The sequence below is a fragment of the Rhinichthys klamathensis genome, unplaced genomic scaffold, assembly GCF_029890125.1.
Source record: "Rhinichthys klamathensis goyatoka isolate OS25496 unplaced genomic scaffold, OSU_Roscu_1.1 h1tg000933l_1, whole genome shotgun sequence".
In the NCBI taxonomy this organism is placed as follows: domain Eukaryota; kingdom Metazoa; phylum Chordata; class Actinopteri; order Cypriniformes; family Leuciscidae; genus Rhinichthys; species Rhinichthys klamathensis.
In genome coordinates this window covers 47759-73926 of record NW_026607262.1, presented here as the reverse complement: position 1 = coordinate 73926, position 26168 = coordinate 47759, and the positions used below count along the sequence as shown (strand labels likewise).

The 26168-nt window shown below is 38.2% G+C and overlaps 1 protein-coding gene across 4 annotated transcripts in view; it reads right to left on the bottom strand.

Moving 5' to 3' along the window:
- The window catches only part of robo1 (roundabout, axon guidance receptor, homolog 1 (Drosophila)), a 57349-nt gene extending 31941 nt beyond the window's left edge, over positions 1–25408 (bottom strand). For 3 of the 4 annotated variants that reach the window (XM_056244150.1, XM_056244152.1, XM_056244151.1), the window contains exons 1-9: positions 25234–25408; positions 19389–19509; positions 17008–17146; positions 16711–16838; positions 11389–11513; positions 10813–10984; positions 4502–4707; positions 1261–1342; positions 5–173 (exon numbers count right to left, since the gene is read on the bottom strand). In XM_056244150.1, the coding sequence (XP_056100125.1) occupies positions 5–173; positions 1261–1342; positions 4502–4707; positions 10813–10984; positions 11389–11513; positions 16711–16838; positions 17008–17146; positions 19389–19509; positions 25234–25353 (1262 nt within the window). In that variant the 5' untranslated portion in view covers positions 25354–25408. Of the gene's footprint in view, positions 1–4; positions 174–1260; positions 1343–4501; positions 4708–10812; positions 10985–11388; positions 11514–13132; positions 13236–16710; positions 16839–17007; positions 17147–19388; positions 19510–25233 lie in introns of those variants that run through there. The other variant, XM_056244153.1, reaches the window with a different exon arrangement.
- Positions 25409–26168: the final 760 nt, after the last annotated feature.

The window sequence follows — 26168 nt, the reverse complement described above, 5'->3', positions numbered from 1 at the left end:
CCACCTGAAGGCCTCTATCACATAAGAGGTGGGCGTGGCTCCAGTGTTCAGGTTGGGCTTCCAGGACAGAGACACTGAGGTGCGGCTGACGTCTGTGACCTCTGGTTTGGAAGGGGCGCTGGGGATGAGGTTTGGATCTGTGGGTCGGCCGGGCTGAACCGGAGAGCCGAACTCTGAAACAAAGACACATACACACACACATAAGCACGTCATCCTGTGCAACTGCTCTGGATTACACCCAAAAACAGGTTCATATATATACACTGATGAGCCAAAACATTATGACCAGTCAGAGGTGAAGCGAATATCGTTGATCATCTCCTAACAAGGCCACGTAATAAGGTCTGTGTAGATTAGAGAACTGGAACAACATTTATTGAGGTTTATACTTAAAAAAGAAAGAAAAATATTTGCACATAGGGTAAATAAATTAGTTTTAAATAAGTAAATAAATGATTTACATTTCTTTTCCTCGCCCATTAGCATACAACTGTATCCTGCTTTAAATATGTTGAGTTATTTATATAGGACAAGACAACAATTTTGCAGTGCAGCGGCTCAAATTTGCATCAAGAATGAATACAGCAATTTCACACAGCAATCCCGGTAAATTACCGTAAAATTTTACCTTTACCGGTAAATTCAAAAATGTGCTGTTCACACAAGCAACAGCGTTCTGACTTTTTACCGGCAACAGACCATTCACACATCAATTCCAAAATACTGGTAAACTCTTTGATGATGTCATTAACCGAAAGTGACCTTTAAAGTTGTTGGCAAATCTCTTCATCCGCCCGGACGGGGAGAAACGCTTTAGTTTCGGTATCACTCCAATTTGAAGACATTTGTAAACAGTTCTGAGAAAACACGTCATCATTTTATGAATGGCCCAGAGCCGATGCTCTTTCAACGGCTTCTGATTGGCCCAAATTACTTCTTAAGTCAGCGCGTTCTGACTTTGTACGTGCACAATACGGGTAATCTTCATTCTGCGTTCACACGGCGCATATACCGGTAATTTTACAACTTCCCTTACTGGTAAATTGCTGGAACCAATTTACCGGTATATTTGAAAAGGTCCTGTTTACACATGATCTGTTACCGGTAATTTACCAGTAAAGACTGTATGTGTGAAAGGGGCTAATGAAAACCCTTTACAGCTGGACAAAGGTTTAATTTTAAACTTAATTTCCTGTCTTTGGTTTCTCAGTGCTTCCCGCTCTATTGTCTGTTATCTTGCAGTCTGTCTGTCAGCCGTACCTTGCACCTCCAGGTAAGCCTTCCACGATGCCTCTCCGCTGGGGGTGGACGCGGTGCAGGTGTACGTGCCAGTGTCTCCCAGCTGAAAGAAGAAAACAACTCCATAAACGCACATATATACATATGCATTTATACTGCTTTTCCTACATTCAGCTAAAAAAACAACGCTTAGTTTGAAGCTATAGTTTCATCTCAAACAAAATACACGTTTTTATAATGAAGATTTGTTGCTTGCTTATTTGCAAATGCGTTGCTAACACGTTAAATTAAATGAAAATGGAGTCAAATAAAATAGCAATAAATGTTGTGCATGTGGCTAAGCTACAAATGGTTTGGTAATATGAATGTAAATGATCTATCATGCTACTAAAATGCATTAAATTAAAAACCGAGAGACAGGATGAGACAGAGCGAGACAGACATAATAAATGAATAATTTAAATAAATGTGTGGTTAATTGGAGGACATATCAGGTAATTTAAAAAAAAAATATATATATATATTAACAAAAACTGTTGAGAGAAAATAAAGACAGACATGATATAAGAACATCAACATGTATGTTCCTTCATTACACCGCTTTCTTATAAAATAATGACAATAACGGTGTTTGAATGATGTAGTGTTGGTGTATGCTAATGTCTTAAGGAAAAAAGGACACATTTAAAAACACGTCAGCCGATCTGTCAGTCAGTTTACACACAGTCTGCAGAAATAGATAGTCTGTCTTGAGCTACTGGTGTGCGTGTGTTCGCTTAATGACATGTTCATTAATGCGAACCGCCCGAAGCGCAACAGATAGAGATGCATCTCCTCGTTTCGCTTTATCTCTCCTCTATTCTTTAAAAGAAGCGAGTCGTCTTCAAGTGAGACATCTACGTTAATTAAAGTCGCATTCTGACAGCCTACACTGCGGGGACCTTTGACCCCTGTGCAGGGGGAACCCGGGCGCTCATGTGTGTGTGTGTGCTGTGACAGGAAACGCTCCCCTCCCCCTCGCTCACGTTCCGAGGGTGTGTGTAACTCCACGCGGCTGACGGGGGGTGACAGCGGGAGTGTGTGTTCGCACATCAAAACCTGCAGGCTGACTGACGGCTCTCTGAACACTGGCCGTCTGTGCCTGAGATGATGTTTATGCTGTAGCGAGGGATGAAAGGAAGTCTTATGGAGTACTGCACACATGCATGTCTATGCTCACTCAAACATCATGTACAGAAGTGCAAACCTTCAAACATGCAAAGATATTATGCCTGCTTTGCAATCATTATACAATTTTGATAATTAAAGGTACACTATGTAACTTTTGGCCGTCTAACGGTAAAAAATAATGCATGCATTTTGTAGAAGAACATTGTTTTGGTTGTGCTTCTGCTTTTGTGACTCTTCTACTCATAAAACATTCACTACTAGGTTTAAGAGATATAACCAGTTTAGATGGAAAGGATCTTATGCTGACTAGCTGAAGACGTTACTGTAGCTTTACCCATTAGTAAACACGGTACTTCCTTGAAAATAAATTCCAGCACAGCTCTACAACAACCATAATGAAATGACCCTTCACAATAGATCATGCCTTACAATCAACTCTGTTAGATAGCTACATATGGCAGTTTATCTGTCAATAAAATACCTTCCTCACCGGTTGAGTAATAAAAACCCCTTCTTTGAGTCGCTTTTACGACATATCAAATATCCAAAAAGCCAAGTCAATGTTGATTCTTGTTTTATTACGAGCTCTGTTCTCTTTTTGCCAGGTGACTCTCCTCTGCTCGGCGTTTGTTTGAAACGGGTGATTCCTCGGAGGTTTGAGATTTATCTTCTCCATACCAACCTTTCTCGCTCGTGACCTCTGCCACTCACACACTAAACACACGTCAAAGTATCCGGAGCAACTTTTCTCTATTTAGGGATATGATGAGAGACACACGGACGAGTGACATACGCAATAACCCACGAAAACCATTACATAGTGTACCTTTAGGGATGTGTAATCATATATTAAATGTTTAATCATATATTATAGGACCCTCTTGAAAATGAGATGTTGTATCTCAAGAGGCTATCCTTGAATAAATGACCAAATATCAATATAGCTATACATTGCATCAATCATTTTAGACCCTTCTATCTGTATGTTATATTTATTTACAGTGAGGTGCAAAAGTATGAGACCACACTGAAAATTCAAAATGTATTTTAAACCTTGAAATAAACAAAGATTTAAGAAAAAAATGCTACAAATCAAAAAAACAATATTTTGTCTGTTTTTTTTTATACAAAAATATCTAAACGTCCTTAAAACAAGATCAATGTACCTGAGAAGCAATATGCCAAATGAAATATGATGTACTATATGAAATAATAATGAGATTTTAAGTCTTGTTTTCAGAGAAAGTAGTACGTTTTATGCTTAAAAAGAAAAAACAAATGCCAATAGGGTAAAAAAATACACTAGTTGTTGTTGTTGTTTTTTTTTATTAAAATGATTTGTACTACTTATTCTCTGTTATGAACTTCAATAAACAAATTAGCTAATAAAAAGTCACATTTTTATCATGACAATCATTCTGTGGGAATGTGGGCCCTTGCAAACAGTTTATTTGCAACAAACTTGCAGCGAATATGCGGTAAACCTGCGGCAATGTTACCCAAACATGTGCAAAAACAATATTTCATAAGGGAAGCTGTGATTTTTGATTCTGTCAGTGAAACCTGCAGTGCTGTCTGAGGTATTCGGAATAAAACAGCTAACAGCTCAATAACAAAAAAAAATCTGCTAACTTCAGCTCAGAGAGAAGCAGCAGTTAACCGCATCCAATAAACCATCCCGCCGCATCCAGAAACCTCCATGAATAAAATATTAATAAAAGTAAAAAAGAGAGGCGCTGAGTCTGAGACGAGCGGCACAACACAACCGCTCACAATTCCCAGTAAATAGTTGTTCTGTGTGGTGTGTTTGGAATGGAAAATTCCATAAAAATCTGTTACTAAGGAAAACCGAACAAGGGAAACAGTACTTTACGAGAACAAGTTTGGTGCACCAAACGAACACATGCTCAAACCTCCATACGTGAGCGTTTTCAAAGCATCAAAAGGGGTCAGAGAGGAGCTACAAAGCTATAAATCCATGAAAGGAAAGAGTTCTCATGAACCGGAGTCACGTCCCCTGTTACTGTACATTAATCTTCATGATAAATACGTCAGGCTTTGATGTAGTCCTGACCCCTCAGAGCCACCGTACCTTAGCGTAACGGATCTGCAGGGCTCCCGTGTCGAGTTGTTTGAGTCGAGAATCATGGGTGGACACCAGGACCCCGTCTTTCCTCCACAGGATGGTGGGAGACGGCGTGCCGGTGGCTTGGCACCCCAGGACCACCGTCCCGTCCACAGCCACGGTCTGGTTGGTGGGACCCTGGCGGACGATGGGTGGAGGTCTGTCTGAGATCACTGGGAAAGAGAGAGAGAGAGAGAGAGAGAGAGAGAGAGAGAGAGAGAGAGAGAGAGAGAGAGAGAGAGAGAGAGAGAGAGAGAGAGAGAGAGAGAGAGAGAGAGAGAGAGAAAAACACACCCTCAGAAACCAATCAATGCCTTGTTTTAGAGTGTTATAGTATGAAAGTAGAAAAACAGTAACAAAATAATAGTATTCCTATAATGTTCATTAATTTTCTTATTTTAAATTGCCTTTTTTTTTTCTAAAATAAAATGAAATAATTATAATAAAATCATAATAAAATCAATCACTTTTTAGAATGAATTGCTTTGTTGTATTTTTAAGTCTTTTGGATAAAAGCATCTGCTAAATGAAAATAAAAATAAAATAATAAAATAAAATAAAATTTAATTAATATTCAAATAAAATAAACCAGCTTTGTAGTATTCATCATAATCATTAAAAATTATGAACATTCTTTTTTTCTCTTCCTTCTTTTTTTCTTTTCATTGCCTTTATTTCTAAAATAAAATGATTTTTAGACCAATCACTGTAAGATTAATCGCTTAGATAAAAATGTCTGCTAAATGAAAATATTAAAATAAAATCAGCTTTGTAGTATTCCTCATATTCAATACAAATTCTGAACATCATTTTTTTTCTCATCCTTATTTTTTTTCTAATCAATACTTTTATGATGAATCGCTTTGTTTAAAACTCTTTTTAAATGAAATACATGTTTATGCATGTAGCTAAGCTACAAATGGTTTGGCAATATAAATGTAAATGATCTATCATGCCACTAAAATGCATTAAACTAAAAGACGAGAGAAAGAAAGACAGGGTGAGACAACGAGAAAAAGAGTGAGACACAGACATATCAGTCTCATTTGAAGACAGAGTCTTAAAGCTGTCCCAGACCTACTAATATCATTATAATAACTATAATGAAACACAACTGTAATCCAAAATACATCCTTCCACATTTTATAAGAGCAACAGAAGCGAGTGCGTGTACGGTCAGAGGTAAAGAGAACGAAGAACGCAAACAAAAATAAATGTAACCAAGGAAAAAGAGCATGCGAGTGTGGAATGTCTGGCAGCGAACGAGCTGAGTACATGTTTTAAGAACGAGAGAGAGAGAGAGAGAGAGAGAAATAGAGATGGAATCCAATTTTCTCAACTGGAAGCAATTTTCTAATCAGTCAACAGCAGTAGCAGAACGAAGCCAAACTAGAGACGAGCAATTAATACCGGCAGCATTTCAACAGCACTAAATCTCCCTCACACACACACCAGCCATCATCACCACACTAAAACACACAGAAATACACCACGTCTATTAAAACGGCGGCCCCCCGCATGTCCTCTCCTCTCTCACTGAGGACCCAGGCCGCCTGATAAATGCTGGGATGTTTACGTCCATATGATTGTGTAAGACAATGCCAGAAGCATTACCGCCATTTACACGGCTGCCATTTGCATAAACGCCACTACAGCGCGTTTTCGAAGCCGTGCAACACTTTTGTAAGGACCATCAAAGGCATGAATTATGTATCAGATGACACGCTCGCACATGCACGGTTGTGTCCTCGCTGTTGTAATTACTGAATCATCATGGCGGTGACCTGTAATTACGATCCGTGCCCGCAGTAAGAGCGAGGCCAGAGAGCAGATTGGTGCTAAAATAACTGTTATTATTCTTTCTTTACCTCACTCTCCTTCTTTTTGTCTTGCTTTGGTGTTTTCTTTATAGACAGGCACTCACAGGAGATTACATTGGATGAGAGGGAACTGCCGAACTGTAACTATTCTGTTGAAGTGTCTTATTGACTATTTGAGGATATAAAGTAATCAATGTTGGGGTAACGCATTTCTTGTAAAATGTTGTTATTTGCGATGCATATATGATTTTGATTAAATAGCAAGTTCTCTCAACTCTTTAGACAACTGATATTTACATTTTTTAGCTTTAACATGGCACAAGCTGATTGGTTCCTGTCGCATCTGCAGCCAATGAGATTCCAGCTCAAGATTTAAGGCCATTGCACACTGAAGCCGCCTTTCCACTGCACACGACAAACGACAGCCGTTGGACCGGAAGTCATTCATTTCCAATGGAGAGTCGTACGGGAGCTGCGGGGAGTTCCGATCATATGCGTATGCGGAAAATTCGTATCCGATTTGAGCTTTGGATCCGTTGAAATATCTGAACTTCTGCGGCTAGACCGTATGCGACTGGCCGACCGGATGTGATGTATTCTAATCAAAACTATGAGCGTGAGGCTAGAATTACCAATATTTCAACTCTTTAATGTTATTCTGTAAATTCTATTTCTGTAAAATGTCGGTTATTAATAATTATGGCAGAAAAAAATATTTTATAATTATTAAATCAATATTTATTTTGATTAGCTCTGTAAAATCTATTGTTTTTATTTTAGATGTATTGGGGGTCATTTGTTTTGTGTGGATAAATTCATGCATGAATTACATTCATCATTCATTTTACCATTGTGAATAGCCGAGGGTAATGGTTGCTTCACGACCAATTTCAAAGTTCCGTGCGACTGACACTAGGGGGCGAAATGCGACAATCGTATGCGAATGTCGTGTGCAGTGGAAAGGCGGCTTGAGTCCGAAATTCGCATCCGATATTTTCGCACGTAAAAAAAAAAAAAATCGACCTCAAGTTATGTCAATCACGCTTGCACACCGCCTCCGAAACTTTCATCCGTCATAAAAAAATTCGGATCGGGTTCGATTTTTTGCGTTTTTCGCATCCACAGCCAGCATTTTGAGAGTTTTTTTTACATTTCAGGGCCGGGGGGAGCTCGTTCCGCTCGGTTTTCAATTCGATCAAGTGTTTATATGTTCTCTCGATCGGATTAGAAAAGGAATAAACCTCCCCTTTCAATCAGATCGAAATTTCGGATCGATTAAGGTGTGATTGAGCAGCCAATTCGATAACTAATGTATTATTTGGGTACAATATAGGCATATAACCTGTAGCCTATACAGCTGTTCTGTCTGCTTCCACCGGGCCGCGCGTGTGCCTGTGTGTGTGTGTGTGTGTGTGTGTGTGCGCGCGCGTGTGTGTGTGTGTGTCCATACCTGCTTAAACATACTGCCAGTCTCTGTTCAGGATCGATTGGTTCACAGAAATTGGTGGTCTTCTTTTTAATATGTGGCTCCAGAATCGCTAGCAAAGCATCAAACTGTTCCACTGACATTCTGAAGTACATTTTGAATCGCTCGGGATAAATTCGCAACTCCTTGATAAGGAAGTGGAACTCTCCTTCCTCTCGGCGCAATTTCAGGATTGGATGGACCCAAAATTTTCTCTTTATTCTCATTTCAATAAGAGAGAGGGCAACAAAATCATCCTTACTGCTTGACGAATCCATTTTGTATTTTTGTGCATTTTTTCCCGCAAAGGTTTAATAAATACACATCGGACTCAGTGTGCAAGGTTTCTGTGCGTGATGAATTTTTAGGCTGACGAACACGAAAAAACGCATACGAAAATTTCGGCCTCAGTGTGCAATGGCCTTTAGATAGCTGGATAGCGCTCACTATAGCAGTTTGCTTTCAGATTGACTCAGAAACTAGGGATGTCCCGATCCGATCACGCGATCGGAAATCGGGCCCGATCACGTGGTTTCAGACTCGATCGGAATCGGACGTTACCTCCCGATCAGGACTCGGATATATGTAAATTAGGGGTGTAACGGTACATGTATTCGTAATTATTGAACCGTTTCGGTACGAGGCTTCCGGTTCGGTACGCATAGAAACCGAACGATTCCTAGGACCATTTTTCCTGCAGACAAAATCCGCGCTGGCGCGATCAACACAACGCTGCGCAACATCAAATGGCAAACGTAATGAAAGCGGAACGAATCTGCACTTCTCATTATATTGTGCTTAACGGACCATTTAACAGTTCGGACCAGCAACATCTGTGCAGCGCGAGATCAAGCGACACTGTGCTAAGAGATCCAGTGAAGAAAACATTTGAATTCTCCACTGAAGTAATAATATATAATAATATTAGGCTATATAAATATATATTTAAATGTTATTTTTAATGTGATTACCAAAACATTATTTGTTCATCCTTCAAAGATTACCCCCATTTATAAACCTGAAAGTTTCAAGATGTAGGAAAACTCAAACTTATTTAAAAATAGTTTTTCTTTAAATAAATAGGAAATTTCTCTGGCATTTCTTTCTTTTTGCTGTATCGTACCGAACCGCAAATTTTGTGAACTGTTACACCCCTAATGTATATATATATTCTCATAATTTTTTTATACACTTTTAAAACATTTTTATTTTTGTTTACATGCCTGCCGGGTATTTTAAGTTGAGGTGCTATTTGTTTTTATAATAGACTTTTTCTATATTTACTGTTGCACTAAAGTCCAAAAGTAACAAGATTTTATGTTATTTATTACTTGATTGTTCAAGCTACCTCACAGAAGTTTTTTCTCTCTTCTTTATTTTTTTTTCATGTATTATATAAGTATCGGATCGGGACTCGGTATCGGTAGATACTCAAAATCAAATGACTCGGACTCGGGGGCAAAAAAACCTGATCGGGACATCCCTATCAGAAACCCTACCCCTTCCCCAGCTCCACCTGTATAAATCTGCTATGGGTCATTTTATCGGTCAAAAAGAATGATCATGAATATTTTGGTCAGGGATTCATTCAGAGGCATTACTGAATTTAAAACTGACATGCTTTATCACACATATCATGTATGGTATTTACAAAAAAGAATGTTACAATATTAAAATTGAATTGAAAAAATGAGTCAAATTAGTTCCGAAAAAAAAGAGTTCCTGGCGAATTTAAAGACCCACTCCGATGAAAATAAGGTTTTTCTAGGTGTTAACATGTTCTTGTGGCATTTTTCTTATGTTAGAGGACATATCTTGAGAAGAATAAGCTCAAAGTTGTATTTCTGAGTATTTCTACATTCAAATGGCTGTGAATCAGTAGCAGACGCTAAAATGCCGGCTAAAATAGACTGGAGTTGTGACGTAGTAACTCCACTGGGCGGGGCCACAAGCTTGTTAAAATTAATCGAAAGTGCCCCTCTCAAACAAATATCAATGATAATATTGTTTTCAATAAAACAAAATGCATTTGATTATAATTAACATGACAATGTGACAAAATTCACGTTTACTTGTATGTTTCTATTGGTTTGAGCTGTCGTTGCCATGACTCGTTGCTATGGGTTGCGTCACTTGCGTGTCTTGCATCGGACTCGACTGAAGGGGTCAGTCTCCGTTTTCGAGGCCAAGGGTCAGTAATGTGGACGGCAGGAGCGCATAATCGTTGCAAAAGTTATGCGTTTTAAAACGAAAACGCACTGTACGGCTGGATAGCTCCAATATTGCTCTCAATTTTTGTTGCACCGGTAATGACAGGTTGGGGGTGTAAGCTAGCTGGAGAGACAGAGCTCTCAGCAACGGGGAGGGGGAGGGTCATCTCCGTGCCAACGGCTCCGCCCACAACGCAGAGGCGAATTGCTAATGAGCTACTGCCGCTCTGCTGAAGCAAAGTCCCAGAAAACGGCACAGGTTTTGTGAGTTTGGCTAAAAATGGCATAATCATAATTTAAAGACCACTGGGAATGTTTACAAATAGCTCAAAATATGATCGGAGTGGGACTTTAACACCTCTTATACTGGATTGTGCTGAAATAATCAATCTGTTAAAGCATTTGTCATGGCTACACAAAACTAACAGCCAGAAATCTGAGAAGTGAAGGATTAATCTGTGTTTTTCCTCATAACGACCTTATGGAAACAGCTCAAATGAGTTTTACAAATATATCCGTAAGCAATATAATGAGTAATGCATTTACAGTGCAAAACTGAGCAATTAATATATTGCAATCAGAATAAAATAAATAAATAAATAAATAATTAAAAAAAAAAAAAAAAAAAAAAAAATTTAAATTAAATTAAATTAAATTAAATTAAATTAAATTAAATTAAATTAAATTAAATTAAAAATAAAATAAATGAAATAAAATAATACTTTTTGGGAGCAACTTTCCCAAAACTAAGAAGCAAAAAGAAAGAAATCTATCTTTGTTTACCATCTGTAACCTCCAGCAGGGCTTTGGTGATCACACTGCCAGCGATGTTCAGAGCCTGACAGCTGTAGTAGCCTCCGTCCGAACGCTCCACCGCCGTGATGGTCAGATCGCCCGTCTGAGAGACAGAGAAACGACTGGACGGAGGAGGAGGTTGAGAGGAGAACAGGAGGTTCTGGAGAAGGGAAAGAGGAAAAGATGCATGAACAGAGGTAGAATCCCATAACAAAAAGAGAACAGAATTAGTTCTAATTTCTCCAAGAATATTCAGTATGTGGGAAACAAACATCTTGTCAGGATTTGCACGTTTACACCGTGTGCCTGAATTCCTGAGTGTGTGATGAGTGAAATTGATCAAACCACGATGAGTTGAGGTGTGTGTTAGAGGTGTGGAGTGTTACAGAGCCCATTAGATTTGTGTAAATGTGCAGATGGCCTTATAAATCTAGCAGCCTCATAAATCTGACTGACTTTAACGGGGGAGAGTGCCATGCATTTTATATGTTACTGTAAAAGTGTGCTCAGGAAATGCATCTCTGTATCACAAGCGGACGTACAAACATACACAGATACACTCACCTGACTGCCTTCTTTCTGCCAAAATATAGCAGGCTGAGGACTTCCCGTGGCTTCGCACTGAAAGGTCACGGTGCGGCCCATCCCGGCTACTTGATTCCTGGGTCGCACCACAAACACAGGAGGAACTGCAGAAACAGGAGTTAAATAAGTCAATTACCAAAGACAATATTTTGACTCTTAGATTGTAAAAAACGAACAAAAACACATTTACTTGAATGCATTTAAAATGGAAGTCTGTGGACCAACACATTACGACTGTTTAAAAGCCAGTGAGCAGCCTTTATTTTATAAAGTAATTTGTATTTTATAAAATAAATATGTAAAACAGTTGCGCTGCTAAATATTTTTGTATTCTTTGATGAATAGAAAGTTCAAAAGAACAACACTTATTTGAAATAAAAATGTTTTTGTAACATTATAAATGTCTTTACTGACATTTTGATCAATTTAATTTTTCTGAAAAAAAAAAAAATAATATATATATAGTTATTATACAGGTATATATATATATATTTTTTTTTTAAATTCCATTGCAAGTGTAACTGTAAAGCATTTTCTAAGGGTAATTTTTTTAAACAACATTATGAAATGGATTTTTTAAGCACAGTTTTCGGTAAAACTACGTAGAGCCTTTATGAATAACACATTCATAATATAGGTTATAATGCCATATATCTTTTCATAAACAATTGTAAGCAACGCTAAAATGCATTATAATATGTGCAGATTCATTTTCATTACTCATTACTTTCATTATTCAGATTCATTACATCTGAAATTGCTTGTTTGCCATGTGTTATACATTCTAAAGGTGTAACAATGAATAGACAAGTTTTATAACTGTGGTCACAATTAATCATGAGAACATACAATGCATAATTAATGCATTAAATATATTTTTATAATGCATTATATATATATATGGCTTTAAGTAAAGTGTTACCTAGTTTTCATTTCTGTGTTGATATTTTCATATTTTCTATTGAAACAGGAGGTCAATAATCTTTTGTTTGTGTTACTGGCACACACTTAGACATGCCATGAATCAGAGATGAGTTGTTAATATTTTTGGACCTCTGTATATTCTATGTGTACATTTCTGCTAAAAAAAATTATGTTGTCAACTTTTACTAGCAAATCTCTAATTTTGATTTCAGGGGGTCTTTGATAACAGCCAAATTTCTTGGATATAAATACACTAGAGCACAAGCCTTCAGCGTCACGTTTAACGGCAGGAAATAAAAGAGAAAGTCGTACTGGTGTTTAATGGAAGGATATGCAGGTATTCTGGAACATAAAAACATATGTAGATGCAATATAAAAAACGGCACGACCGCCACGTCTGCTTCATTTGCATGGACAAGGGCACAAAGCAATAAAATTTACATGGAGATGGGGGGGATAAATTTGGACCATCTGTCCCGTACTGACACTCTTTAATGGAGCCGACGTCGTTGGGATGCCGGTTTTTCATGCATCTTAATGACTCGGAGTGGAGAGATGCTGATTCCTGACGCAATCTCCACTTCACAGTCCATAACAGCACGGAGCCATTTCATCTTGTAATAAGGATACTGTTCATAAAATGTGACACAAAGTCTGACCCCCTACGACGAAAGGCGATTCCGTCTACCGGTGAACCAATCTTAAACCTGTCCAATCATACACTGCCGTAAAGCGTCCGGAGGAATAAAGCTAGAATATTCAACTAAGTGGGAAGAAAATGAGGCAATTTTGACGTTACCTTGTACGCTCAGAGCGAGCATTAGTTTTTACCCAGGCCTGCTGTGCTGTCACTGTTGCCGGTGACAACCCAGACAAGCGTGCTGATTGGTGGAAGGATGGAAGGTGGATGGATGGTGGTTCTGACAACTTCCTGTTGCTGTCAATGCAGCAAAAATGGTGACGGGTGACATTTGCAACTTACCAGACATAACTGAAAGAGGAAAAAAAAATAGAAGCATGATAAAACACAGATGTGAGAGATGCGCAAATTAACCACGCTCACACACACGACATGAAGCAAAAATGACAGGAAATGCTTACTGAACAAAATCAGTGCAGTGATGTATTTATGAGCATAACACAAAAACATACAAGAGACATAAGGTGTGGCAAGCACACACACACACACACACACATTGTAAATATATCATGAGGCTGAAATATATGGCATAAACCACACAAAGAAACAATTCTATCAGTCTTGAGTTGTGAGCGTGAGGCATGAATGGAGGTTTTATTCTTCTGGTCTGGCCAAAGGTTTTATTAGGTGGACAATGCGACCTGGAGTCTGACCCTTTTAAAGCTACAGTGTGTCATTTTTACACCATAACAACACTGGCTCAGCCAATGGCATTCATTTGGAGGCGGGACTACTAGCTTGTCTGAACATTGGCATTATTTCTCAAATATTTTTATTTTTGCAAATCTGTTTATATCCGCTAGTGTGTGGAAATGAAACACTTAAACTTCAGCTTTAAAAGAAACGCAAATTCTTAAAAGCTTGAGCAGCGATTTAGCATTTTAACCCTCTTGTTGTGTAAAAACCCTCAATCTCCACGACTCACAGCTTAAAAAAGTGTGAAAACAACATGAAATGGCATTCAAAAAGCATTCCGTACACATCTGTAAAGTGACATTTTTCCTAATTAAACCTGCTATTTTTGTAGCCCGGTGGGAATTACATTAAGGAAAGAAGAAAAGAAGAATTTTCTGTAACACTTCATAATAAGGTAAAGCAACTACAGTAAATAAGCCCATTTTAAACTTTAAATGCAATAACTCAGGCCATTTGGAGTCAATCCTGCGAGATGGACAGAGTAACACAAGCGAAGGGTGAGAAACGAGGGAAAGCAGTAGATTTGAGAACAGCTGCTTAAAGAGAACTCGACTTGGACGGGGCCGTTTGCTCTTTTGGCAATAGTTGCGGCTCTCGCTCTACTTTGTTTCCATGGCCCATTAGCGGAGCTACTCATGGGACTCGCATGGCATTCTAGCACTTTCCTCAAATACATCAGTACTAATGACTAAATCGCCAGCTGAGAGAGGCCTCGTTTGTACCCAACATTATCTTTTTTCATGGCCTTTTAACAGAGAACTGACTCTTATTCCAAATTACTTATCTCGGAGAATTTGTGTGTACATGTGCGCTTGACATTTACGCATTCTGGATTGACAAATCGTTTAAAGAATCAATTGACTGTTCAATGCACCTATGATGCCAAAACATGCTGTCTAGGAAGGCAGCTCACTAACGTAATTCGTTCAAAACGCCAACCAGACAAAAGACATTCTCGAATACAAGTCATCATTTTGATGAATCTCATTCCTTGGCATCTGGAAAGCAATGTTGTGCCAAAGGCAAGTTTAGTAATAAGCCTCTTCGCTGGATAGATTGGTTATTGAAACAGACGTGTTTATAAGTCTGGTTCCAATGCTACTGGCCCGCTAAACACACATGTGAAATAATAATTCAGCAATTTCTATAAGCAGTAAAAACCAGTAAAAGCAATAAGGAGCGCAACGAGGAGACGGAGAAAACTGCTCAGGGGTGTCAAGAGACAATGTGGACATTGTTCTCTAAAGAGTTGAACACACTCAATGGGACTTAAAGTGAAAAGGACAAAACAAAATGGACCTAGAGTAAAATAGATGTGTTCTTATGTATTGGTGTTTCTACAAATAAACCACCCCTATGTCGTAGGGATTGATGGTATTTTTATTAACTTTATTTTTTTTACAAATAATAATAATTTTTCTTTGTTAAATAGACCGTTGTCCTAGACCTTGCAATTTTAATTTTGATAATCCACTACCAAAATTATCCAATTCTAAACCAAAAGAGTGACGTAAATCTAATCCAACTCAATATTTAAATATTTATTGTGAAAAATATCAATTATTACACACATTACGACTACAATTTTCACCATGACAAACAATTCTGACCCAAATAAAGTTTTATAATAAAGAATCGGTTAATTGGTAAGTGAGGAGCAAGATTACCTATGATAACATATGAATTGCGATTAGTGATAAAAGTAAATATATGAAGAGTTTGGTTCCAAAACGCGATAAACGCTATTTAAAAAAAAAATTAGTTACTGCAAAAATCAGTATTGTATCTGGTTGGTATTGAAAAGTCGATGTTTAATTTTAAGTAAAATGCGATATCCGCCGTGTTATTCTGTCATGTTTTCTCCCTTTCTTTCCAAACCGCGACAAAGGCCAGTCTCCCTTCTCTGCAGAATGCGATATATATCCGCTCTCAACCAATCACAACGCACCATTCCACGCAATGTAAACAGTAACGGCAGCGCCTTAAATACACCCGGCTTCCTAGTTTTTCTTATCTATTTTGTACTTTTCGATCAACAAACAAACAAAAAAATGAATAATTTTGACGGCATTGATGAACCTGTGGTTGTTTCTGCGGTGGGTAAGAAACGTAAGGCATCGAAATCGAATCATTTACGTGAGGAGATTAAGAAGATGAGGCACTCGGGAGGAGGAAAAATGTTTTCAATCTTCTTTACAGTTCTTAATAAAAATATTATACTAATACACTTACGTTGTTGTGTATTTTCAACAGTTTCAATATGAAAAAAAAAAACTTTTATATTGATTCAATGGATTAATTGCATTTTTAATTAAAAAAAATATATTTATTGCATTTTGGGGAAAAAAAGAATCCGTTTTTATAATAAATCTTTGAAAATCAAAACCTGGATTTAATTTTTTTTTTGTTATTATGACCTACAAATGCTATGTGAAAGTTTGAAACAGAAAAATAGTGGTTTTCATCTTTCCACTTTCTTGGTAAAGAAAACACATTTTTACTCAAATTAATCTAAATGGATTTATTGCGTTTTGGAACCAAACTCTTCAAATATCAAGTTACATTTCCAATTAAGTTGGGAATTTTGACCAAAAAGTTGAAAATGTAAAAAAAAAAAAAAAAAAGCTTCGAATTTAACCCAAGCTAGACGAAGGCTTCAGTAATTTTAAACATTAAAAAAATGTAATTCCCACAGATGTGTAAATGACACGGTGGTGGGAATGATGCTTCAGAAAAATGACAGAAATCATCCTGTCTCACTCACAGGATACAGAAAAAATATAGTTTTCCAACAGCTAGGGGGGTGGGATGGGGAGGAATATTCACAACGATCCAGCATCCATTCGGACAAATCAATCTGACAACCTGTCAAAGCTGAAAACGTCTGTCAAAAAACTAACAGCTGTGAATAAACAGGTCAAAAACACACAGATTCAGGATCAGAGCAGTTTGTCAAACAGCGTGAGATGAGATGTTCTTACCGTGGACGGTGAGGGTGGCGCTGGCCTCCGTCTTCCCCATCATGTTCTCCGCCTGACAGGTGTAAGTACCGGCGTCTCCTGAAGTCAGTCTCTTCAGCTTGAGAGTGTGGTCCTCCCAGATCTCATGCCTGAGAAGACGACGATACACAAACATAGATGCAATTAAACGAGGCCATCCTGATACACTTCATGGACTCTATCTAATCAAGAGGTTCTTTAAGACTTTAAAGGACAGGCATTTCTCATTCGCATTTAATTGGCTTAATATAGGCCAACTAGACGTTTTATCACTCGTACCGTCCCTTGGGTAGATCTCCGTCCTCTTTCCTCCAGCGGATGGTGGGCACGGGGTCTCCTTGAGCTTCACATCTGAACTCAACACTCTGGTCCACCAGGACAGACTGGCTGCTCGGCTTTCGCAAGAAGCTGGGCCTCTCTGCACACAACACGCAGCGTATTATGTAATACAAGAAGTTTCCCAGTCTTCCCTATTAGATATTCCCTTCACTGATCCGATTATGAACTTCCAGCGATCTACATCTATTGAACTCTGACTTGTTGTTTTAGCCTAAGCTTTCATGCAGCTAATCCTGCAGTAAGCTTCCTATCTGATTTCTTTATTAAGATCATATCTCTTTGATGTTAGGATACTAATAATCTGTTAGAGGGAAAGTTCACCCACAAATGAACATTCTGTCATAATTTACTCACCCTCGAGTTGTTCTAAACCTTTATGGGTTTATTTGGTCTGTTGAACACAAAATACGATATTTTGAATAGTGTTAGTTGCCAAACTGTTTCTAGTACCCATTGACTTCCATGGGAAAAAAATGTTTCATACTATGGAAGTCAATGGGGACCATCAACTGTCTGGTTACCAACGTTCTTCAAAATATCTTCTTTTGTGTTCAACAGAACAAAGAAACTCATAGAGGTTTGGAACAACTTGTATATGAGTATATAATCCAATTTTTGGGTGAACTATCCCTTTAAGATTAGGACTATCTAACCCACTGATATGAAGAAACATCAGAGCAGGCATATTTATCATGGCAGTTAATTCATGTGTTTCTTGCAATGTACCTATTGACTTTTTTTTTAGTCCATGTTGTGTTTATTACATTTTCCATTTATATCACTTTGCATGTTATGTGGGCTGGCTAACATTGTCATCATTCTTGTTATCGTCAATGGAAAATATTAAAAATTGTTTGTAATAAATTTAAATAAAATATAAACAATTGTAGAAATGTTGCCTCGGTAGCAAACTGAAATAAATACCTTTAAGTTGAAGGACTAAAATTAGGAAAATTAAAATTGAAATACATATAAAGCTAAAGATAAATATTTAATAAAAAACTGATGATAAAAATGACAAGAGCACAAAACACAATTAGTTAACCTAAAATTAAGATGAAAACAGAAAATCTAAATTACTGTACAATAAAAGCACATAAATACTATAAAATAAAACTGATTGTCATTCATGAAAATGAGCAGAATGAATCGTTGCATGTAATTAAAGGTGGGGTGTGATGTTTTGTTGTTTATATAGTTCTCAGAACAGTTCTCAGCAGGAATTGGGGGTGGGGCTATTTGTTTGAACAACCAATGGCAGGAGTTGGGGGTGCGGTTATCTGTTTGAACAACCAATGGCAGGAGTTGGGGGGTGGGGTTATCTGTTTGAACAACCAATGGCAGGAGTTGGGGGTGGGGTTATCTGTTTGAACAACCAATGGCATGAGTTGGGGGTGCGGTTATCTGTTTGAACAACCAATGGCAGGGGTTGGGGGTGCGGTTATCTGTTTGAACAACCAATGGCAGGGGTTGGGGTGGGGCTATCTGTTTGAACAACCAATGGAATAGGTTAGGGGAGGTGCTATCTGTTTGAACAACCAATGGGAGGGGAAAGTGTATTCAAAAATCTGTTATAAAACAGGCATTATTTTTGACATTCTGTTTTGTGACTCTACTGCCACTAAAGATGAGACTCTTCACCTCTAAATTTAATCTAAAGGAAATATTTTTGGAGGAATTGTTTTGATCCATTTCTTACACTTGATCTAAATTGAGAATGACAATAAACTTGACTTGACATGGCTGGTGACTTTCTCCCTGTAATGTGTAAATATGCAAGCAGACATTGAATAATGATGGCGATGAGGAAGGCTGTGTTGCAGGGATTAAGGAGGGAAGGTCAAAGGCCACAGCTCTGATGTGGAATAGTGTAAACTGATATGTTAAGGTGTTGGACGACACAATGTATATTTCTGTGTGTATGTGTGAATGAACGGGTGTGTGAAGGGTGAGCTGGTATTTGTTTCATGGCAAACTCTGATGATAAGGTTTAAGGGTCCATGTCTCCTAAACGGGGTCAATGACACGCTGGAGTCTTCCTACAGATAGCCCCTACAGCTAAGCACACAAACTCTAAACATCTGGATTCTCTCCTGCTCTGCCCATAAACAAACACTTCATACAACGTGTGTGTGTGTGTTTAAGTGAATCCATCTGCATGCTTTTCACAATCAAATGCACCAGAGGTTTGTGTGGGAACCTGATTATATATACACATGTACGTCTTAAGGAAGGCAGATCACATGCGGTAGTATTTGAGAATCAGACTTCTGATTTACTGAAATACATAAATTAAAGCAAAAAATATATCGAAAACTTACCAAGAACAGTCAACTCTGCAATCTCGCTCTCTCGTTCCCCCATCATGTTGGTTCCCACGCACACGTACTTCCCTGCATCCGTTTTGCGGGTGTTGGTAATCATCAGTTTTCCTCCTCGTATCTGATGGAAAGATCATATGAGAAGTCATAAATATAAGGATTAAAGGACATAGGTCAAAACCTTTATGGTGGGGCCCTGTGACACAATGCAAAGCCCTCCATAATCACACAAAAACTACTGCAAAAATAAAATAATAATTATATATACATGTATATACTGTAGTATCAATATATCAGTGTAATGTGTGTAGTGGCTATTCGGGTGGCTTATAGCTTCCCAGGATCTGATTACAGATTTTTCCTCAGGTAATTGTACAGGCAGCTGGGGGTCCTCTTTCACCTGAGCAGATCAAAATCACAAACAACAAATCTGACCCCCGCATCAGGGGACCACACGGCGAGAGTCAATGAGGGGGATCAGAATGTGGCGGCTCTCCTACGGCCCCCTACCTGCCTGCACTTACACAGGTCAACATGTGGGTTCACTTTATGGCAGATCATGTCATGTCTCATTGATTATCATTCGCTGCGGTCAGTGTTGAGTCCAGCGGCTGGATCTGACTGTATTTAACATGTGGAATATGTAAACGGAGTCTCAGTGATAAAGACCAGAGGCATTCGCTGTATATTGCATCATTTACAAATTAGATACAGATATTACACTTATGAGACACAAATGCCACATTCAATCTTCAAGTCTGCACTAAAATGTGACTATGTAGATAAAAAAATATGGATGGATGAATGGAGGGATGAAACAACGATGAAACAAAAGATATGGATGGATGAATGGAGGGATGAAACAACGATGAAACGATGAAACAAAAGATGATGGTTGATGGATGAAACAAGATGTATGGATGAATGAATGGAACGATGAAACAAAAGATGATGGATATTTGATGGATGGAACAATGAAACAAAAAAATCGTTGATATTTGATGGATAATAGATGGATAGGTGAGCTAGATGGATGGAACAATGAAACAAAAGATGATGGATGGTTGATGGATAGAACATTGAAACAAAAGATTATGGAGTTTGGATGGATGGATGGGTGGATGGAATGATGAAACAAAAGATGATGGATATTTGATGGATGGAACAATGAAACAAAAAAATCATTGATATTTGATGGATAATAGATGGATAGGTGAGCTAGATGGATGGAACAATGAAACAAAAGATGATGGATGGTTGATGGATAGAACATTGAAACAAAAGATTATGGAGTTTGGATGGATGGATGGGTGGATGGAATGATGAAACAAAAGATGATGGATATTTGATGGATGGAACAATGAAACAAAAAAATCATTGATATTTGATGGATAATAGATGGATAGATGAACTAGATGGATGGAACAATGAAACAAAAGATGATGGATGGTTGATGGCTGATGTTCCATGCATTGTTCCATCCAAAAATGAAACAAAAGAGGGCTGAATGGAACATTGAAACAAAAGATTATGGAGTTTGGATGGATGGATGGAACAAAAGATGGATGGATGGATGGATAGTTGATGGAATGATGAAACAAAACTTGGATGGATAGATGGAACAATAAACAGGCAGACAGCCAGACAGACAGACAGATGAAAGTATGGAAAGTATAAATATAGTATCAATGAGCATTGAAATGTAAAATAAGAGTTTTATCTGATTGGTTTTTACAGTCATTTACATTTAAAGGACTGCAAACATCTAAAAAAAACATTCACTAGGTCTCATGGGACGTCTCTGAGCACTTCCAAACCGGACACGTTCTAAAACGTTCTGAAGCATTCTTGAGCCCTGTCGCCTCTCCTAAATATTAATGGTGGAAAAGAGTCTTTAAACAAAGGAGAGGTCGGAGGGGAAAGGAAGGAGGGTGAGTTTATTTAAGGCACCCTATGGTGTTGGAGAGGTTTTGAAGTGTCATTATGTTACTGTTTGTTTGAGCGAGAGCTTAACGGCTGAAACGGCACAAGACTCGCAAAGCAGACAAGGTCAGACGTAGGAGTGAGAGAATGTGTGTTTGAGTATTAAGGAAATAATACAGTGAAGAAGAGATTGAACCCAAAGGAAAAGGGAGAATGTGCCTCGGGAAAAACTCAAGATCCATTTCAAAAGATAGCGAGCTGCTTGTTGCAATGTATTGTGGTATTGCCTTATCTGTTAATGAAAACATGTAGCATAATCTTAAAGCGCACCTACGAAATTTAAAAACTGTCTAGATAGGAAGCTTGCTAGGTTTCATAACAAAACTACTATCTGATTGCTATGACACGTAACATGCCGCAGAGCTCTGCTAGACAGCCCAAAAACTCCTATTCACGTCCCAAGCACACGCAGACACATATTTGGAGTTCCATCACAGCAGGACAGCTTTGCTCTCGGTCCAGAGTCAATGAACACACCTTCGCTCCCTCCGTCCTCGGATGCGATCAATCTGAGCATTGGGAGATTGCTTTATTCGCATGCCTTTTGTCTTGTGTGGTTTGGCAGAAGTGCTCATACAGGGCTCACGGTGTGGAGTCACTCAGCAGACCATGATAATCACACACCAGCTCAGAACAAAAAGCTGCAAAACAATACAGAGCGCGCTGCTCCAGTTAATTTGAGCAGACTGCAGCAATTACTGCTGAAAAGCAATTAATGGCCACATTGGAGCTCCTTAATTTAGAGATAACAGTGGAACGCAAAACAAATGAATAATGTTGATGCTCATTACAGTATGCTGAGCTGTGGTTGAGCCAATGTTTCGACAAAGATCAGTTAATCGCTGTGAAGTGCATTTTGCCCCCAAACAACAAAAAAACAAAGACAAAGATGCTTCTTAAAGGAACACAACATGTTTACACTCTTTGCACAATTAAACCATTCTCAAAATGGCTATCCTATCAATATGGGCCAACATTTCTAAAGAATGCTTTCAGCACCTTGTTGAATCAATGCCACGTAGAATTAAGGCAGTTGTGAAGGCGGAAGGGGGTCAAACACAGTATTAGTATGGTGTTCCTAATAAGCCTTTAGGTGAGTGTATATTACAATCTTGTGCTTCCTTTAATTTTTCGAAGCATCTTTTTATTTACATAATTTAAGACGTAGAACAACAAATCTACACTGAAAAAAATAATCGTGATTTTAACGGTGAAAGACAATGCAATGCTACAGTGCAAAACTGTTAATTGGTTAACAGAAACTTTCCGTACTATATACGGTAAATAACTGTGATAGATCTCATGGTACATCTAATGAAATTTTACTGTAAAATACCGTTAAATTTACAGTTTTTGAAAGTTAAAAAAGAACAACTCATTGTATAATTTACAGTGAAAAACCGTAAAATGTTACATTTAATGTTGTTAAATGAATGTTTATTGCATTTTTTTCATTTCACCTTCTTGTGGAAGAGATGCTTGTGATGAGCTTTGATTTATCATGTGACTCTCATCACTGCTGTGATGATTGTTGGTTGTCAGTGTATTACAATGGTACAAAACAGATATCAATACTTCAATAGGTTGGTAAATTAACATTATATTAGATAATGAAATACGGTTTATTACTGTACATTTTAAGTTAAGTCTGTAAAACCAATAACGTTGCTACCGTATTTTTGACGGTAAATTTCTGGCAACCACAGCTGCCGTTTTTTTACCGTAAAAATTACGGTTTTATTTTTTACAGTCATACATAAGGCCAATATTAAATTGTGTGTGTTTCAGGCCATGCCCCCTACATTATGAGTACATGCCGATGCGCTCATATTCCAAATAGCTAAATAAACATACTAAACGGTTTTTCATTAAAAATGTAGAAATGCAGAATGTTTTCTGTTTAGGTTTAGGGGCTAGAAAATGTCATTAGCTCAGTATAAAAAACAGTACGCCTATGAAACGTCCTAATGATAGGAGTACCAACATGTGTGTGTGTGTGTGTGTGTGTGTGTGTTTGAGATGACCATACAGTTTAATGTCTACATAATTGTAGACTGCAGACTAGAGATAAGCTACACACACATACACCACCACCAACATCAACAACAAACTTGATCTGGTTTGATTCAGCTTCATTCTAATCAGCTCAATCGTAACAACATCATAGTTACACGTTGTCGTAACTTTGGAATGCGTAACACATTCCTTCATTGCCTTTTCAGTCAGTGCTAAGCAGTAAAATAGTATTCTCAAAAAACCCTGTCTACGGTTTGATTAAAAATAACAAATCCCCCCAAACCACCTTTAGCCTTATTCTACACGAATAAGCCACGTGGAAAACGAGCAGCGGCGTGCACATCAAAGTCACTCTTTTAACGACAAAAGAGGCCTGATTGATCCCGTTACTTAATTTCCCACACATTTAATTAGAAAAACCTAATTGGTGGCCCTGGTTTAAAGACTGCATTAAATCAGCAGAGAGAGAGTTTTCGGCTCGTGAACGCTGGCGAAGGCAAACTTTCATTCCCACATGCCCTTCCAATCAGATGAACAGGCTCCATTAATTTTCCCTGACAGAGTTGGCCGCGACGCAGTTTAAACACTCATCAGCAGAAGCCCTAATCGGCCTTCATTTGCTGGAAAAATGCAGCAGAAGCAATTGTTATCCACATGCATTAAATAAGGGAACTTCATTTCGCTGTGTCTTTTTTATTAACAAATCAGCAGGTCTTCGTTAGTACCTTTAAAATGAAAATTAGGAAGGGACCTGGTTTGATTTGCAAACACAAGGCAGGATGTGAAGCTCATATTTTTTATTGAATACAGCAACAGTAAGTCATCCATAAAAAATGTGTGTTATTTGAGCAGTAAATTTGTTTAAGTCATCAATTTAAGTGGGACTACTGTTTTAGGCGGTTATTCGTATTATCCCACAAATCCTGTCAGCCGAGCTGAAAATTTAACTTTGCCGATATTCAACCTTTATATGTTTACTATTTGTCCATGTTACCCGGACAGAGAAATTCACGTTTATTTCTCAGCAAAAGTCCACCGTATGATGTGTTTTGACCTTTCTCTGACAGCTCCAGAGCGTTCATGAAAACTACAGATTATACTTCCGCATTTTTGTATTTCGTCGGATCAACAGAGGGTTATTAACAGAACAGTTATTGTAAGGGTTTCACTGAAAACTGTATCATATATTGTCTACTCTTTAAACAGCATTATGGTGAAAGTGGAACACTTCGGCAACAGCTTTTTTACCTGTACGATACAGCGTTTTTCTTTCAGGAGGAATTGACAGAACGGCATTTGACCTAAAACACTCTGTTCGTAGTAATCCAGTTTGAAGTGTTGACTACAAACACTGAGTTTTTTCAGATATTTACGATTCTTTGCAGCTTTTAGCCATTGCCTAAAACGCACCGGATCCTCCACTGGAAACCGAAAGTAAATCACTCCTCCTAAACGTTTACTCTTTGAATCCTTGCACACAGGAAAAACACAAGTCGACACCATTATGACTAAACGTTTGCTAAGAAGTATTTCCTACTAAAGCGAGGCAATATTTGACTCTGGTCAAGCGTTTCCAATAGGAGCAGACTGGTGGGAGTGGCCTTGAAAGGCAACATTCCCAGTGCATTATGGGTCTTGTTTTCTTTTTTTTTTATAGTCAGGTAGCAAGATCAAAAAAGAAAAAAGCCTTTCTACTGCGCAGGCAGACACGTTTTATTGAAAGCCCATTTTGCCAGCTGTGAAGTATCTCTTTAACCAGCCAGTGTAAAACACTCTTCCACCAGCTAGATGAACCAGCACTAACCAGCTGGTGTTTTCAACAGGAAACAGTGTCAGATATGCTTACCGTTATCCTCTCATCTCTGTCGTCGATGGTGACTCCATCTTTCTTCCAGGAAATGGTGGGTTCTGGGTGTCCACGGGGCGGCTGGCACTCCATGACCGCTGGCTCGCCCGCCGCCACCATCACGTCCACAGGGTTCTGTCGGAAATCATCTCGAAGAACTGATAAAAAGAGAGAAAAACAGAGATATTAGAAACACGAACAGCATGTCTAGCAGGAAACTACACACGCTAACATTTAAAGAAGAGAAATAACAAATTAGAAACCATGAGAGGATCATTTTTCTACTCTTTCCAAGTGCAAACCACCTCTAATCTACTTCAAACATACAAAGATTAAACCTAAAACTTCTGTTTACATTAGCTAAAAAGGCACAAAAGAGGGTTTGGAATATAAAGTGCTCTTCCTGCATGGAAATGTAAGTGATATTAATGTGGGACACAAGATTGAACATTCATCTAGACCACTGCTGAAGTGTGCAATAACGTCTGAACCCAAAAAAACACAGAGTCTAAGCATGTTAGTCGACCCTGTTACCCTTCTGACGGATTTGCTTAAAGCATTCCCATTAATCCGAGACAGCATGCCTTTCACAGTGCCATGTAGATACTGTACAGCAGCACATTAGATTAGTCCAATGTTTTAAATTATATACACATGACATGGGAAAAGCACATGTGGTGAAACACAGCAACTTGACTCGAGACATTTTCCAAAACCCAGTGAGCTGCCAACCTAGAAAGTATTTTATATTCAATGTGAAACCATATTTGCTTTTGCAACGGACGTTTCTGATCTTATTACAAATCGTATTGGGCATTATTACAAAAAAAATTTTTTGGGAAACATTACAATTTTGTTATTTTTTTTCAAAGAAGTATATGTTGCTCACCAAGGCTCCATTTATTTAATCAAATATAGTGAGTAAACATAGTAAT